The sequence below is a fragment of the Ceratotherium simum genome, chromosome 28 (assembly GCF_057802395.1).
Source record: "Ceratotherium simum simum isolate JZ-2026a chromosome 28, ASM5780239v1, whole genome shotgun sequence".
Taxonomy (NCBI): domain Eukaryota; kingdom Metazoa; phylum Chordata; class Mammalia; order Perissodactyla; family Rhinocerotidae; genus Ceratotherium; species Ceratotherium simum.
The window spans coordinates 2804224-2822849 of record NC_141927.1 but is presented as its reverse complement, the minus strand read 5'-3'; the positions used below and the strand labels follow the sequence as shown (position 1 = coordinate 2822849).

At 38.4% G+C, this 18626-nt stretch overlaps 1 protein-coding gene across 1 annotated transcript in view; it reads left to right on the top strand.

Annotated features, from left to right (window-relative positions):
• Positions 1–18626, top strand: part of CSMD1 (CUB and Sushi multiple domains 1) — a gene marked incomplete at its 5' end in the record, with an annotated part of 1589548 nt that overhangs the window by 1558798 nt on the left and 12124 nt on the right. The window contains 9 exons of the mRNA XM_087418289.1: positions 2020–2196; positions 2831–3010; positions 5251–5424; positions 5714–5887; positions 7420–7493; positions 9299–9410; positions 11700–11879; positions 13175–13219; positions 16439–16600. Of these exons, the coding sequence (XP_087274415.1) occupies positions 2020–2196; positions 2831–3010; positions 5251–5424; positions 5714–5887; positions 7420–7493; positions 9299–9410; positions 11700–11879; positions 13175–13219; positions 16439–16600 (1278 nt within the window). The remainder of the gene's footprint in view (positions 1–2019; positions 2197–2830; positions 3011–5250; positions 5425–5713; positions 5888–7419; positions 7494–9298; positions 9411–11699; positions 11880–13174; positions 13220–16438; positions 16601–18626) is intronic.

Sequence of the window (18626 nt, the reverse complement as noted above, 5' to 3'; positions counted from 1 at the left end):
ATGATATTTTACCAAAAGGAGTCACAGTAACCAAATGTACTTAAAAAGACAAGATGTATTTAAAAAGAAATTTTAACTTTTAAAAAACTTTTATTCTCTTTTTGTGACTCTAAATTTAATCTCTTGTTTCACTTTAGTTGCAATCCTCTTATATCTCATAACATTATGGCCTTAATATAAAAATAGACATGTTGATGCTGCCTTCTGATTTTCATTTTCATAGGCATAACCAGCAGTGAAAGTGTCCCTGTCAGAAAAAAAAAGTTAACCATGAATCTGATTTTATAGAATACAGTATTTGAGGGGACTGTCTAAACATTAGGATGGCATTATTATGATGGGCATTCTTTTACTGACATTTGTCTATAAATTAAATTGAATATATTTCACCAATCGTGTGGTTCATTTTAGCATTAGTCCTTCACAGGGGACTTTTGAAAATTGCTACTTAGATTTTAATAGCAGATATGATTAGAATAAAATAAAACAACATGTGTGTCTTTTGTTGGTTTGCTAAATTATGAATTGGATCCATATAATTCTTCGTTATGTCAGGCTTTCCATTATGACCTCTACACAATAAATATTGCATACTAAGTGATGAATCCATGTTTGTTGAATGAATAATTGTCTTGGATAGTCTAACATCTTGGTTTTTTGCAATATGAAATTTTAATTTATATCACAGCCATCATAGAACTTTTGAGCTTTAGAGAATATTAGGTGTCATCTGCTTCAGGATTGGTAAATATATCTCATCTCAAATGCCAACCAAAAAACTACTGAAAGGTCTGTGTTAGAAAGGATTTAAGTTCAAACCCAGACTCATCCGGGAAGAGGGTTATGATTGATTAGTTATGTCTGTCATGGTAGAGAAGCACGAGCGTGTGTGCTTTATATTTGTCAAACAAGATCTAGTCCAACCTGAGGGTGAGTGCATTTTCAGCATGATATAATAGGCAATTCCCTCAACTTCCATTATGGTGGCTTTTCTATGCTACATACATTTTGCAGTCTGTTTTCTTCCATATTTTTAAGAAGAGTGTATCTTTGTTCTCGAGGCTAGATTTGAAAGCAGAGCAACTAAATAGGCATGAGTATTTTCAAATATTTTGGTCATTCTCAGAAATGGTCTCACGATACATTCTTGTTATTAAAATCCAGCCAAGGGTTGCATTCTTTATGTGTCTGCCTGTTGTACATTATTGTAGGAGGGTTAAGGAGGAAAAATAACTGTCCTTATGATACATAGGCTCAACTACAGAAAGCAAAAAAAAAAGCTGTTATAGATTAAACTCATCGCCTTGATGCATACCCAGCAGCTGCCGAACTTTCTTTCAGTGTGCCGAACTAAGGCACACACAGGATAGCTGGAGTATAGACCTGTTGCACTGCCCATCATTAGCTGAAGTCTCAATGCCTGTGCACGCCATAAAGATCATCTGGAGAGAACGTAAAGTGCAGCCGTGCCAAAGCCAATTCACACCTCTGCCATTAGACTTGGTGACATTGAGGAGACATCTTGCAAAACAGTTTAAGTGTAGTCATTCATATTCCTCAAGCATCCCTTATTCTTCAAAGTGAATTATCCTAGAGATATAAAATATGACCTGATTTGTGCAGATTTTTTTAAAAACTCAGCTGTTGCACGAAAGGAGGCACTTCTGAGTTGCTAATATCAAATAGATCCTTTAAAATCATAATAATTTTATTTTTATATTATAAACATGTTAAATCTCAAAGTAGCAAGGCTTTGAATTTTCAAAGCTTTGACTCATCTTTTAATTTGTTCTGAAGTAATGCACTTTAGAAGGGATAACATGAAAATATAATTTTCACATTTGTAACTCATCAATGAAATAATGGATGAGTCCCAAAGTAAATATCTTCTATAGTAATATGTCCTATTTTTTTAAATAAATATGTCATCTATTACACTGATGACCTTGGTCTCTTGTATCTGATGTTTTAGTAATGGATCACACTCTTGGTGTGTCACTGTTTCTGTGTCCCTCACAGCTGTGTCCTGTGGGAATCCGGGCACGCCCACCAACGGCATGATTTTCAGTAGCGATGGCATCCTGTTCTCCAGCTCGGTCATCTACGCCTGTTGGGAGGGCTATAAGACCTCGGGGCTGATGACTCGGCACTGCACGGCCAATGGGACCTGGACAGGCACAGCTCCGGACTGCACAAGTTCGTACCTAACCGTCACGCTAGACTCAAGGACATTACCGTGATATCTACTTGATTGAGAAAAATAAATTTATTTTCTAAAGTGTTTTATTCATTTTTTAATACATAGAGAAGAAAAGATATCCATATATTTGCTATTATGACTCTATTTATTAGATACTTTTAGATTTTTCTTTACTTTCTTATTTATATGGTTGACACTACTTTAAATGGCCAGTTGGTCTGGGTTGGACATTGTAAAACTGATGCCAAAAATAGTCGAAGTTTTCTCTCTGTGTAGACCAATCTGCAAGGAAATGACAAAGGTGTTTGGTTCTCTGACCACAGCCTGTGTCTGTGTCCATAACTTTGTGGTGTGATTACGCACCATGCCTTATTAGGGACGAGACAAGGATGGCAGCCGGCATCCACACAGCCGACCACCAGTGGAATAGACATACTTGATTCCAAAGACATCGCCACCTGACAGCCAGTCAGTAAAACCATCAGACAGAGGACAGAATTGCTATAATAATTCACTGCTTAATCACTTTAAGTGGCAGCTTAAGGAGAGTAACTTGAATAAAAACTGTGACGAATTCATTTCATGATAATCTGCTATTTCTCTAATTCTTTTTTGTTTCCTGCTTATTAGTTATAAGCTGTGGCGATCCGGGTACACTGGCCAATGGCATCCAGTTTGGGGCAGATTTCACCTTCAATAAGACCGTGAGCTACCAGTGTAACCCCGGCTACCTCATGGAGCCCGTCACATCCCCCACTATCCGTTGTACCAAAGACAGTACGTGGAATCACAGCAAGCCTGTCTGCAGAGGTCTGTGTCAGTACTTGGTGGTTTCACTCAGACAGATAGAAGTCTTTATTGAATTATGCTTTATTTCATTTTGCAAGCATTTATGTAGTCCTTCTATGTGCTAGGAATTCTTGTAAACTCATTTGCAAATATTAAATCACTTCATTTTCTTAATACTTTAATCTCAGTTTCACAGATGGGAAGACGGACTCACAGAGAGAGTTAGTAAATGGCTCAGGATCACAGATCAGGGATTGGAGACGTCAGGATTCAAATGACAGTCATACTACCTCTAAGTCTATGGTTTGAATCCTAATGCTTTGCTCTCTCAGTAAGCATGTTAACCCTGGCTGTATTGAGTCTTATGGCAGATATGATGGGGAATATAATTATAGGGATTTAGAGTCAGGGTAGAGAGGGAAGCTAATCATCAAATAATGGCAGAGAATGTTAGTGCCATGATGTTTTGTGGGATTCAGATGCTGAGACTGAGGATGCCACATAAATATGGAAATGGTATGGAAAGTTTTATGACTCCTACAATTGGACTTTCTGGGGAGAGCAGAGCAGGCTGAAGCCAGTCTAGGTGTCTTGAGCAAAGTAGAGGGAGTGGGTTGGGCCCTTACGGTGACAAGGGAGTGGGGCTGGTGAAAGCTGTACAGGGACACTGTTTTATAGGGTTAGGACTTCTCCACCAGCACCAGAGAGAGAGCCTGCAGGCTTTCTCCTCAGCTGGCCCAGAGGCGGGCGGCGGGGGGAGGGAGAGGAGTGGGGCTTGAAAGTTGTCAGTGATCAAACACAAAAATGTGATGTCTCACTCCTTATTAGACTAGGAACAGATAAAATACTATGAGAGTGGAGAGTGGGGACACTGGGAAGCATTGATGGACAGTGCCATCTTCAATGGGCTCTGAAAGACAGGCAGGTCTTGTGTAGACAGAGCTTGTTGTGAGGGCTGAATGAGATCTCAGTGTTCAACACGATGGCTTCCTCTCCCTTCTGACATGGGCATGGTCTTGGACTGTTCTCGTTTTACCTCCCACTAGAGTGCAAGGATGGCACTGTCTTCTGTTCTTCCTTCTATCTGCAATTATTAATATGATGCCTGTTACATAGCAGGCACTAGATAAATATTAATGAAACTCACAAAGTTCTGTTGGGGTGTTCCTCTTTTTAATATCCATTGCATTAATAATTAACCCCATGGCCAACTAGGCCCTTCCATATGAGATCACTCTCTCTCCCCCTGAACTTTTCTCCTGGTAGTTACCCTCATCATCCCCTTTGTTGAACCAAGTTACTCATTACTGGGGGCCTTTTCATTGAAAAAACAAATAGATGGATGGAAGGTTGAATGGCAACAGAAGGGCCCATTTCCAGCTGTTGAGTATGCACGTGTGATTCTGTGTGCATCTATATGTCTTTCTCACACGAGAAAGTCTGAGCATGCATAAGAAAATAACGCAGGTGAGTCTCTTCTCCTGCTGCCTAATTTGTCATTGGAAAACCTCCTATGCGAAAAATCCAGCTCTTGGCTCTTCAGGGAAGAAGATGTTTAGATGGTGCATCTTAGTACAATGGCTAGAGTAGGAAAGGTAGATATGTGGGTCCATCACCAACTGGCAGATCACCCATGAGAACTGTGTTCTTGCTCTGCAGCTCCAAGCGCAAAGTAGACATCAGGCTCCGAGATTGTTATAAAACACTGGCAAGTGGTGTTTTACAGAATCTTCTTTAACCATTCAAGCATTTGTTTTGTAATTATTCAGCAAATGGATCAACAGACTATGTCTTTTGGAAATTATATGCTATCTTTAAATAAAGAAAAAACTACTGCAGGAGAAATTCTTACCACCTGTATATATAAATTCAAAAGTGTGTCTCACGTCATGTGACCGAGCCCTGATTTGATTTGTCCTTGGTTTCCATCATAAGAAGATGTAAATTGAATAAGAGTATTTCTTCCTTTCTGGCCTCGTACATATTGAGAATGTCATGTTCAATCCTGCTTTCTGTTACAGTGTGATATGTCTTGACTTTGCTTTGCTTTTATGTACTTGATCTAAATTAATGAAGAAATATTGGAGAAAAGTTATATTATTTTGATTTATTGTCTTCCTCAATCATTCTTTTAGTAAAAAAACACAACTCTACGTTGATGTCACTGGTAATTCCGGTACAATTAAAATGTGGATCATTTGAGCATCGCAGTGGTGGTAGAAGCTCTAGAAAGTTTAATCTTGTTTGTTCTTTGGAAATAGCTGTCACGTGCAGTCCGCCTCCTCAAGTGCAGAATGGAAAAGTGGAGGGAGCGGATTTCCACTGGGGCGCCAGCATAAGCTACAGCTGTGTGGACGGCTACCAGCCTTCTCATGCCGCCATCCTGTCCTGCGAAGGTCGTGGGGTGTGGAAAGGGGAGATTCCCCAATGCCTGCGTAAGTGCTCCGGCAAAACTCGTTCCTCGGGTCACGTTTGCAACAGCACCAGCGAGCGCACCCTCAGGTTGCAATTGGAGGAAAAGAGCCATGTGTAATGGAGAGCCCTGTTACAATATGCAAACACTCAAACTTGAGACTGCACTGCCCCAGGGCAGATTCTGTCCCTTCTGTCATTTATTGGTTTATGAGTTATACCTAAAGATTTAACAGGAACTAGTTAAACAAATTTAATAGGGTAACCTAATCCAGGGACAGTGATGTTAGCTGACTTTGTTGTTTTCAACAGCCGTGTTCTGCGGAGACCCAGGCACCCCTGCAGAGGGACGACTCAGTGGCAAGAGTTTCACCTATAAGTCTGAAGTCTCCTTCCAGTGCAAATCCCCCTTCATACTGGTGGGATCTTCCAGAAGAGTCTGCCAAGCTGACGGCACGTGGAGTGGCATACAACCCACTTGCATCGGTAATCATGACAGGGCAGCCCTGAGGGTGTTTGGGGATGAGGACAGTTCATCCTAAAATCGGTCATTTGTGGGTACATAGGATATTCCTGTAGATAATTCTTTGTGGAAGTGCTAATCAGCCAAGCCGGTGTGCAACCTGTATTAAGTAGGGCAGACTAAATCTGGAGTTTAAGTTAGAAGTCTGTTAAGATAGCTGCTAGGCTATGCTCTCTTGCCTCAGCATCTCCATCTCCTGACCATCTCAACTGACAACTGCATTCTCCAGGGGAACGACAGCTTTGTTGACAATGCTGTCATGGCCCTTCTCTGGAACAGCCATCACCAGGATCCCAGCCTCCCGTGGGTTTACGGCCTTCCATTCCATGCACGTCTCTCAGTCACCCCTGAACCACCTGTGCTATCAGCAGTGGTAGGAAGAGTTGCATTGGACACTTATGTTCTGGTGACCTCAGAATAGGAGAATGAAAATTGCAAGTCAGAAGAGACTTTCTATATGACCTAAACTCTTCGTTTTTAGATTAAATCTCTGCCTCATAGAAAGGGTTGAGATAGAAATTATCTTTGTCAAAAGTCACACGGTGAGTGGCACAGAAACCAGAACCCCTCATTCTCCATTCGGAGCGATTTTCTCCATCCCTCACTGCTGCAGACTCAAGTTTACTGCTGGGTTAATCTTGTTCACCAGCTTAACTGAGCAGAAGGATGGGCGTTCTGCATGTGTGTAGTAAACAATTAATGAGTTTTATTCTTGGTTGTTTTCTAAGAAGTTGAATGACATCTACTTAAAAATAAAGGTGGGATTAGAGATCATTTCATTGAAGCACAGCTTTTTCTAATTATAAGAATGTTTCTTGCCATTTGATTTGAACTACTGCTATATGGCAGTATATTGCTATACTAGAAAACATTTTTCTCTTGAAAACAAAAATTTTTTTAAGTTAACTACTTTTTTTCCACACTAGCAGCTGGAGAGCAGAAAATAATAAAAATACAGTGCTCTCTGATTGCTCAAGTCCTGCATTTTTTAGAAAAATGTCACTGTTGGTCTACCATATGCTTCAATTTGGAAGCATTCAATATATTTCTCATTTTGAATCTTGAGGAAAATTAATTCAAGAAATTTGGAATAAATTTTAGATGACCAAAGCAGATGGCCATTAATTGAATCCTTAAAAAAACAGAGGATCAAAAGAGAGAATTATTGAAGATAGTATATTATTAACCAACCAGTATAATATGCCAGTAGAGAAAAATTAAACCAGAGAATGGAAAAGAATGTGCTTATTCTGATATAGAAAATAACATACAGAGCAATTTAGAGTCTGATAAAGCATTGAAGATTAATATCTAAAGGTGTTTGAAAAGAAGATGAAAATAGCAATTTACTTTAATTTTTAACTTGCATGCAAAACATCTTGCACATTTGTCAAAACACAATTTTCTCAATTTTGTAGGACATTTTAGTAAAAATGTTAGAATTCCTTTAATAACCATGTCTGGTACTCTCGTTTTTTTTACATGTGAATTTCAGATCCTGCTCAGAACACCTGCCCAGACCCTGGTACTCCACACTTTGGAATACAAAATAGCTCAAGAGGATATGAGGTATTTCATTTTTATTTTACTATGTTTTTCTGTAAGTATAAAATGTAACTGGTACTTAAACATATGTGTATGTTTTTTTGTACCATATCTGATTTATGTTATATTTGCCCAAATAAAATTCATTTAGAGAGGATTTCTGCATGATATTTTAACTGTCAAAATTGAGATAACTGTGTATCTTAATTCACACAGTAGTTAATTGCTATATTAATTTATATTTGAAAGCATGCATAATTTTGTATTTTTTGTCTACTGAACTGACATGGCAGTTCTCAAATCAAACTAACCTGTCACTGAATAACTACACATAAAAAGACCCGTTTAGCAACTTGATATAATGGATGAATAATACTAAATTCTAGTTCAAGCCTCTTAGTCTAACCCTACTTTGTAATAGCTCGTCTCCATATGATTTTTTCTAACTATGTGAATGATTAGGATACTCAATATCACTTTTGAAAGTTCATTTGACTTTTTAAATAAAAAGTACATTAACACTCAGGTAATATTGGAGGAAGACCTAAAAATGGAAGGTAATGAAGCTTTGATCCTCCAATTAGTTATTCATCTGACCTTTGGAGAAATTTGAATTTTTTTCTTTATAAATTCCTACTTCTACTTTTAGGTGCCAGAGCTAAGAGGCAGCTCTTCTTTTCTGACATTCTTCATCACTATTCAGTGTAGCAACTCTTGCCACATGTTTTACTCATAGTTGTTCTTCCCAAAATCTCAAGGAGGGAGCTAGGGACTGACCCAGAGGAGGAAACACACACAGAGGAATTAAATAACTGGTTTAAATCCTCAGAGCAGGTATCAGGATGGACTCTCACCTGGACATTTACGTGCTTCATAATTAAAGCCTTAGCCAATGACGTGGTCCTGAGTGGGACTAAGATGTACACAGAGCTGCCTCCCAGGCCTGGAGCAGCTGTGTGTGAGCTGGGCTCTTTCCCTCTTCTGTTTCCCCATCCCCTGTTCTCATGTTCCAGACATATGTGATCATGGGAGATCTTTGGTGTCCTCAGTACAGGACGATAACTTATTCTCTAAAAACATGTTTAGTGACCACTGGGAATCCCCGATGGAAGGCGCCTCCAGTTAAATTAGGAAAATAGATAAATATACAGGCACTTCTGGTGCATTGTAGTAAGTGACACCATGGGCATTTGATGCTGGGGAAATGCACGAAAGCAGCACATGATGCAGTCTTGGAAGATCAGGAAGGAATGCGCAGAGGAAGTGAAATTTAGCAAAGTATAGAGAATTAGATGAGGATTAGCTTGGTAAAGGTCTGGTGGGAAGGTGTTTCAGACATTTGCGTAGCAATAAATAGTTCCCGTGTTTGACCCTCCAGAAGGACAGATGGAGTTTTGAAGGATTCTACGATAGAGCAGGAGTTGGCCAGTTCCCAGGAGAGTTAACAAAAGTAATTTACTAATGAATACCAATTGCTTAAAATAAGAGTAGCGCGCAAAATGGAAAAGGAAAAAATAATTATTACAAACTAAAGAGAGGTAAGGCTACGATGAAAGAGAATAAGGTTACTTTCGATACCCAAATAAACTGCCTCTTAAATGATCATCATTCACCAAAATCCAAGATCTCACGTTACACATCGAGCAATCTGCATTGTGTATAATACTTTAACATGCAGTTTAAATAGACACGTCGATTCAAACACTGGCTTGATAAAAAAGTGAAAAATTACTGGTATACTCTCACCCTGGAACTTGCCTTCCACCGTGACGCGCCTATACCAAGCATGTCATTTGGCCTCTGAAGCTAATGTCAGACTTCCTCTCTAGGTGGGAAGCATGGTGTTCTTCAGGTGCAGAAAAGGTTACCACATCCAAGGCTCCACGACTCGAACCTGCCTGGCCAATTTAACGTGGAGCGGCATGCAGACCGAATGCATACGTAAGTGCGGTTTCTTCCTCCACGCTCAGCAATACGCTCTTCATTCTCCAACGTCTGGGAAGGGTTTCCCTTCAAGGGAAATAATGAGGGACTGTTTTATTTTTGTTTGTTTGATGGTTCTTAATCCCCTAAACCAGTGTTCCTCAAAGCTTGATTCCCTAGAACCCAGCAGCGCCAGCATCAGCTGGGAGCTTGGCGGTAACGCGACTTCTCGAGACCCCCCCCAGACCTGCTGATTCAGGAGCGCTGGGGGCTGGGGGTGGGTGGGGGAGTAAAGGGGAGGGGGGCAGCCTGTGGTTTACCAGGCCCCCAGGTGATAGTGAGGCCCACCAAGTCTGAGAAACTAGGGGAAGCCAAAGATGAGTGAATAACATTAGTTACCATTCGCAGAGAGAAAACTGAGTGGTGCATATTATTATTCTTCTAGTCAGTTTCCATCAAGTTATTGAAGAGGCGGTAAACTGGGCCGTGTGACATGTCAGAGTACAAATAGACAAGTTTAAAACGTTATCTTTGAGGCGCAGGCCTGTGGGGTAGGGGTTAAGTGCGCGCGGTGGGCTGCTGGCCGCCGGGTTCCGATCAGGGCGCGCACCGAGGCACTGCTTGTCAGGCCATGCTGTGGAGGCGTCCCATATAAAGTGGAGGAAGATCCGCACATACGTTAGCTCAGGGCCAGTCTTCTTGAGCAAAAAGAGGAGGATTGGCATGGATGTTAGCTCAGGGCTGATCTTCCTCACACACACAAAAAAGTGTTGTCATTGAAGTCTAGGTGAATTGATCATTCAAATGGTTACTTAGGATCAAATTTTAATTTTGTGACTTAATCGTGAAAATTAGAAGAAATGTTATATGAACGATTAGTAAGTCAATTTTTCATCCTCCATCAATTTAGTGAAATTTAGTATCTCACTCTTACTGTTAAACATAAGAACAGTAGAATGTTATAAAAAATTATTTTAATAGTATATGTGATTTTTTAATATTTATTTATTAGTATTATCAGATATGTATTTATTTTAAAGCTATCATCTCTACTCAAATTGTATATGTGGATATTACAGACACACACAGGTATCTTATATGTATATAGTATAATTATATGTAATAGATACATATGTATATAATATAATAGATATAATAGATATGTGTGTTTCTGTGTGTGGAACTTGCTAATATCAGATCTTCATTATGTTGAAAGGTTGTTGAATTACAAAATATTACAATATTTAAAATGATTGCATTCACAATTTTAATCTTGTAATCTTGTTTTATAATAATCTGCCAAGTATATGTGAGATGTATATGTGAACTTTATAAAGAATGAAAAGTTATTTGAGATCTAAATGTTATAATCATACTTACTAATAAATTATATTTTTAAAAGAAATAAGAATCTATAATACTTCAATTAAGTTTCTAAACATGCATCAAATTTTTACCAAAATTAATTATTCATTTAACTGAACAGTAAATTTGCTAATTACCATAAGACAAAAATCAATACATATTTCTAAATGTGTATCAATCTGTGTGTGTTTAGTTTATAAGACTGATCTTTTAAGGAAGTTGAACACATTATTTATCTTAACAGTGTATCAGTAGTGATCTATTTCAAAGCTATGATTTCTATTCTAAATTTCTACACATAATTAATTACACACACATATATGTAGAGAGGGAGAGGTATACGTACATATATGTGTATGTATATACATACCGGATGGAAGGCTATATGGATACATATCCATATATATGTAAGGATGAGGAGGGGGAAGAGGAAGAGGGGGAGAAGGAGAAAGAAGGAGAGAGAGAGCTGGCAAATACCAAGCCTTCATTATGTTGAAAATTGCAAAGACAAGAATATTGGTGATATTTAAAGCGACTGTATTCACAATTTTAAGTTGTAAACTAACTCTATAGCCATTTCCAAATTTTTCTTTTCTTTTCTTTTTTTTTTTGGTGAGGAAGATCGGCCCCGAGCTAACATCCGTTGCCAATCTTTCTCTTTTTGGTTGGGAATATCAGCCCTGAGCTAACATCTGTGCCCATCTTCCTCTATTTTGTATGGAGGATGCTGCCACAGCACGCCTTGGTTAACCATGTGTTGGTCCACCCCCGGGATCTGAACCTGCGAACGCTGGGGCACAGAAGTGGAGCATGGGAACCCAGCCGCTACGCCACCTGGCCAGCCCACATTTCCAAATTTTTGCTGTATTTCTTTAGACACATATGCTAACTCTATAATGAAACAGGTTTCAGAGTTTCCTAATGGAATGAATACCGTTTCAGCGCACGCCTGCAGACAGCCGGAAACACCAGCCCACGCGGATGTGAGAGCCATCGATCTTCCTACCTTCGGTTACACTTTAGTGTACACCTGCCATCCGGGATTCTTCCTCGCGGGGGGATCTGAGCACAGGACGTGCAAAGCAGATATGAAATGGACAGGGAAATCACCTGTCTGTAAAAGTAAGTCACTGAGGAGGAGGTGAAAATACATTCCTGCAGAGCAGAGACGAGCACCAACTACCCATCAGGCTAAGGTCCAAGCTTAAGACCCATAACTAAATTCCATCATGGAAGTGATGTCAGTCACCCTGACTCAATCTGTGCTTAATGTGTGTGAGCCGTGTGTGTGTGAATGTGTGTGTAATAAGTGTCTGATACAATGGAGGCATAGGCTACGTAGATATGTCGATTTTATTATTGGCTAATACATTTTAAGCCAAAGAGAAAAGCTATTTGGTTGAAGAAAAATATTATGAGTGAAAAGGAAAATAATATGTGATATGTATTTGGAAAATGTATTTTTTAAAATGAAAAGGGGCAAATATGACGAAATGTTGGTAAATGTATAAATTAAACTTAGTTATTTTTAAGACCACAAGCTGTTTGGTGGTAGAATATGTTTAAGTGTTCTTGACATTGGTTCTACTTTTCAAAATTACAAAAGCAGTTAAAGTGGAAATGATGCATTAGTTACAAATTTGTGTGTTTACAAATGAGAGTAATAACTGTGGGTCAGATCTAATGATAGCTAACCTTTGAGGTTCCCCACCAAACGCAGATTACATACTCATCCAGACCTGAACAGCATAAACAGGAATTATGAAGTGGGATGAAATCCGTGACTTTAGGTCTGGTTTCCTGGAGCCTATTTATAGTTCTCAAGTTAGGAATTCTTAAGACACTTATGTTTTTATTGCCCTTCTCTGTCAGAAGAAGAAGAATACAAACTTTAAAAAATGATAGTTTGTAGTTTGATTAAAACTATAAAAGCTAAGAGATGATGAGTTAAATCTAATTTGATTGACCAGATTAAGCATTCTGCAAGGGAAATAATTTGGTGTTATTCAATATGAACTTGTAAGTTCATTGATTTGGGTGGGGACTTGGAAAATTAGGAGGTTATGAAATCTTAATTATTCTGTATATTACCTTTTAGTTAGGGGCAGCATGCCCCAAACAAGAGTCAGAAGATGGGTATAAACCACCCTCCTTTGCAAGGCTCTCTGTTGTAGCACACCAAATGCAAGTAGACACGTTAGGTCTGCCTTGATTTTCACCATTATACTCAGTTTTCCCATAAACACCATGGATATTCTGCTGTGAATATATGGGTTTACAATGGATATGTATAAGATATTTATATTTTGTACATTCAAGAAATCTGGAGAAAGGAAAATTGCTTCAATTTGACATTTTTTCAAACTTATTCAAAAATAAATGTTTTTGAAAATGATAATTTGTCTTTTTACTTGTAGGTAAAGGAGTGAGAGAAGTTAATGAAACAGTTACTAAAACTCCAGGTTTGTATACCAGAACAGTTACAGATTTAAATCAAATGAAGTAATTTGTTCCCCACTCTACACTGTACAGTGAAACAAATTTTAACATGCAAATTTCTGATTCCATTAGTCCATGAGCAAATTAATGTTTCAATTATTTAAAACGGCAAGCCTGTGCAGATTTCTATTTCTTTCCTAGCAGTGGTTTGTTAATAGAATAACAATACTTTACTTCAAAGGAAAACCTTTGGTGTTATCGCACGCTATTTCATTAAAAGGTGCCTTAGGCATTTTGTAGGCAGAAATGGATATGACATGTTGATGATAGAATGTGATATAATGGAGAGCCTTATAAAGAGGGTTGCGATTCTTTCCTCTAAATGAGGAAGCTAAAGTAAATGAGGCATTATGACAGCATAAACTCTTAATTTGAGCAGTTCAAATGTAGAGCTCCATTTTTTTTCAAGTATCTCCATAATTCAGGCATCCTCAGCCTCCTAAAATATTAATTATTGCTTTTTGTTGTATGTGTGGCTTGCTAAATGCATGATACAGCAAATTGGAAAGATGCGGTCCTGGTTCCCAAGGAGGGTGTTCATTACTCCAGATCATCTGGCATATTGTATCTGTGTTATAAATTCAGAGACTAGTTAGATAATACAGTGTGTCCCCAAATTATAATGTAAGTCAAGCTTTTTTTCTTAAACAGAAATAGAAAAGCTTCATAAATATATAAGGCCACTTTCCTAGTGTTTTCCTTATTTGGGTTTTAACCACTCTTAGATGTAAATCTTAGACATAAATCTCTTTTCTAGAACCAAATGTGGAAAGAATGTGTGTAATGCTATTGTTAAGTCACAGTGCTGTGTTACACATTTAATTCTTAGACGAGGCAAAATGTCCCAGTGTGATTAAAGGAATTTCTTCAATGTACACCATGAAGTATAGAAACTACTTTTTTTGTAATCTTTCTGGACTACTGTATTTAAGTGTTATTTACAAATCAAATGCAGATATTGATACTCCTTATCCAGGCAACATTCTCCTCAGTGGAAGGAAATGCAATCTGTTGTGGTGGTGGTGGTGTGTTTGTTCTGTTTTTGTTTGTTTATTTTTCGTTTAAGATACTAAAATGTCTGCACACTTTTTTTTTGAAGTATACGTTACGTCATTCTCTCTGAAGGGAAGTGCTAATTAAATATGGTTCTTTATCAAGGCGGCACATCCTAACACACCTCGACTTTCGATTGCATTACACTGCAAGCTACCAACAACAAGTCAAATGACAAGGACTCAAAAAGCCCATCTTACCACATCACTGATGGTCAGATGTGAATACAAATAAGCCACTTCTCAGACACTGGTTATGCCTTACTTGACCCAGTCAGTTGTGACCCATGTCTCTGATATGCCAACAAGACTAACTTAAGTGAGTGACTTGAACAAGTGCATTAATAGCTCAGCTGAGTGTATAAATTCTAATTGGGCAAAAGAGTCTTCATATTATCTTAAAGGCTATTAATTTTAGTGAAGGAAAATAAATTGATTTTCAGCTTGTGGATTAAAACTGGGCCTCTGTGATGCTGCTGATGGAGGGGTAGAAGTGTTTAATGTCACTTATCAATAAGCAAATGTGTTAGATGCCTGTGTTGATATCTCAGTTTTAAACATTTAATTTTTTATTTTTATTATTATTATTATTATTTTTTGGTGAGGAAGATCAGCCCTGAGCTAACATCCAATGCCAATCCTCCTCTTTTTGCCAAGGAAAATTGGCTATGGGCTAACATCAATGCCCATCTTCCTCTACTTTTTATATGGGACGCCACCACAGCTTGGCTTGACAAGTGGTGTGTCTGTGCGCACCCGGGATCCCAACCTGCGAACCCTTGGCGGCCGCAGCCGAGCGCACGCACCTACCTGCTGTGCTACTGGGCCAGCCCCAGCACTTAATTTTTTAAATGATTATCATTAGGATGTTGGGTCTATTCAAAGCTGTAGGAAGTGATTACATTCTGTTCTTTAACTCTTGTGTTGCTAGGATATGTTTTGTAGGTTTAGCCTGTGTGGGACACAGGAAAATGGCCAACTGGACTGAAAAGAGCATGAACACAGACACAGTATCTTTGTGTCATCATTTGTTGCTATAAGTGGATTTGCTAAAAAACACATATAGGGAGAAATGCATCTTTATTTCTACCCAGATAGTCAAATGATACTTTCTGACCAATTCTACTTACAGTGGATCTTATCTAATTAAACAGTTTAGCCACATCATGAGGCAAAAAGCAAAGAGAAACTTAGTGGAATCTTTGATGTAAATTTACATCAGTTATTCTGTAAAATTTTATATTAATATTGTGAAAATGGCAGGATTTTGTATACATTTATTAGCAGAAATGTGAAAAATAAGTTTAATTTTTTTTATAACCAGTGAAAACAAGAGAGAATATCTTAATAATCTTTGCAAGTATTCCTGTCCTAGATGAATTTTAATGTTTTAAAAAGACTTTATGCCTTTTATTTCTAAATTTAAAAGAAAGATTTATATATATAATGTCATTTATATATATATATATGTATGACATTTGACATCATTGAATCCAACTTTCTTACCAATATTGGGATATTTTTTACAAGGAGATTAAAGTAGAGTAGAAGAGCATGGATGAGAGATTGGCTCTAATTACAAAATAAAGTCCTCAAGAAATAAAACAGCTTTGTCTTCATATGCTGGGTGTGTATAGTCAAAGTGGTGCTTTGAAACGCAAGCTTCTTGAGGGCAGGAGATTCCTGACAGAGGATATATGTCAGTTCTTCTGAGCCTTCCAAGTCTTTCAAGGAGTAGACTTGGATGCTAAATGAAATATCAGTAGTGATTTCCTGGGTCAGTTGAACATATTTCTTATTAAGCACAATCAAATCTAACCTCATAGTAGTAGTACCACTTCACCATACCCTCTGGCCTTGGCAGGTCTGTTGAATCAGGTGTGCTTTGGCATCTAAAATATTTCTCCAACAAAGTAAAAAGTGTGTGTTTGCACCTCACGATAGTCTCCCCCCCGGTTTCATTTGATGTTTACACGTGCTATGAGGGGACACTGGGATCCATCATCTGTCTTCATTGTCATTATTTGTGATGTCTCACTGAGCAGTATTATGCCTTCTCTGTTTTAAAATATCTGAATTTAATTTTTCTGTGTGTGCTAACATTCATTCATCTGTTTTTCCCCCGCACAGTTCCTTCAGATGTATTTTTCATCAATTCAGTGTGGAAAGGATATTATGAATACTTGGGGAAAAGACAACCGGCAACTCTAACTGTGGACTGGTTCAATGCAACAAGTAGTCAGGTGAACGCGACCTTCGCTGAAACCTCTCAGGTGGAGCTGAGACTGACAGGTAGGCCCTGAGGAGTTTTCCTAAACATGTAACGTGAGCAGAAGTAGAACTTTATGTCACAGGGGAGAGAGCTAACATTTATTAAATACTTATTAACAACACGTTGGCTTTGCATAAAGTACATCTCATTGACTCGTCTCAATAACCATGGTAGATTAGTATTATTGTCTCACTTTAAAGATTTCAAAACCGGTACAGAGGGACTTGCCTGGTGGCGCAGCAGTTAACTTTACACGCTCTGCTTTGGCGGCCCGGGGTTCGCTGCTTTGGATCCCAGGCGTGGACTTACACACTGCTCATCAAGCCATGCTGAGATGGCTCACATAGAAGAACTAGAAGGCCATACAACTAGGATACACAACTATGTACTGGGGCTTTGGGGAGAAAAAAGAAAAAGAGGAAGATTGGCAACAGATGTTAGCTCAGGGCAAATCTTCCTCAAAAAAACAAAGAAAAAACATGCTCAGAAGACTTACATTAGTCTAACAGTTGGGCAAAGTAAAAAAGAAAAAAACTGGTACAGAAAAGTGAATAAATTTGCTCAAGATTATGCACGTAACATATTAAATCAAAGATGTGAGATTTATATCCAGATATACGTCTCCAAACTTCATTCTTTTGATATCCTTTTTTTTAACTCATTGCTCCTAATGAGTTCTTTTCTCATCCCACAATTAATAAAATAACAACAGTTCTGATTTATATGCCAGACACTGTTTTAAGTACTACACATATATCATCTTTTTTATTCTTACATCAATCCTATGATGTAAGTATTCTTATTAAACACATTTTTATCAATTAAAAAGAGAGAGAGAAGAGACAGACAGACAGACAGGCACACCCAGGAGTCGCTTTCCTAAGGTGACACGGCAGGGGTAGAATTTGAGCTCAGCGTCAGAATTTCAGCAAACAGCATCTTGAACCCACACACTTAACCAATGAGGCACAGAATCACCTTCATGATTAAACCTAGTGTCTTTTTAAAAGTTTTTATTTATCTTTGTACATATGTTAGGATATGGAGGGGAGAGGTAGAGAGAGCAGGTTCCATAGCTGATTAGCACTTTTAAGTGGAGGATCATTTGACCCTCAGTCTTCGGCCCTACTGTCTTACTGGTTTACAGACTGCTGACTCTGAGGGGCATAGTAGGTGAGTGAGAAGAAATCAGAACACTCGTTCATTGTGGTTTTTTTTAAAGCAAATTACTTACTGTATTTTAGTAAAGATGTTAAAATAGTTTCTAATGAAGTCAGATATTTAAATGATGAATGACTAATGAGTTTTGTAGCGACAGAATAAACTAATAAATGATAAAAAAAAAACTCACTTCTTACAACAATATATCTTTTCTATAGACTAACTCCTAAAGGCTTAAGACTCTCCCTGAGTTATCCACAAGGCCAGACTGGTTCTGAACACCAAGAGACCCCCAAATGGCACCTCCTCTCTCCCTGGTCACTAGACAGCCGTGATTGATCTTTAGAAAATATGATGACAAGTCAAATGTTCCCCCATTCGTCACATCCCACTTTCCTGCTTCCTTGGATGGGAAAACATCTGAAAACAGTGCACATACCCTGGATTTAGGAAAAGCAGAATCATTCATGCTCATAGATTTTTAACAGGTACATATTTAGGAATTCCTGGTCTAGGGGCCCACACATTGCTTTGTGCCTTAAACCTGTGAATGCGTAAATGATTTAGTCCCGGTGCTCAGACCTAGTCGTGTATCAGAATAAACTGAAGAACTTTTTAAATATTTAGATTCCTTAGTCTCACCCGACTACATTAGATAATCTATTTTTTCCCCAAAGAAAATGTCCCAGTGTGATTTTGGTGCGGCTGATCTCCATGGACCAGCATTGGGAAATCTCTTGTCTAGACTGGGAAAGCGTTTGGATCAAGTGTTCTTCCAGCTGAGTCCCAGTGGATATGGAGACTTCTTGGCATGTGAATTCTGATTAGGAACCAGAGTCGAGGAGGAAGGGAAACTAACATTGTGTAGTGCCAGCTAGGACACTG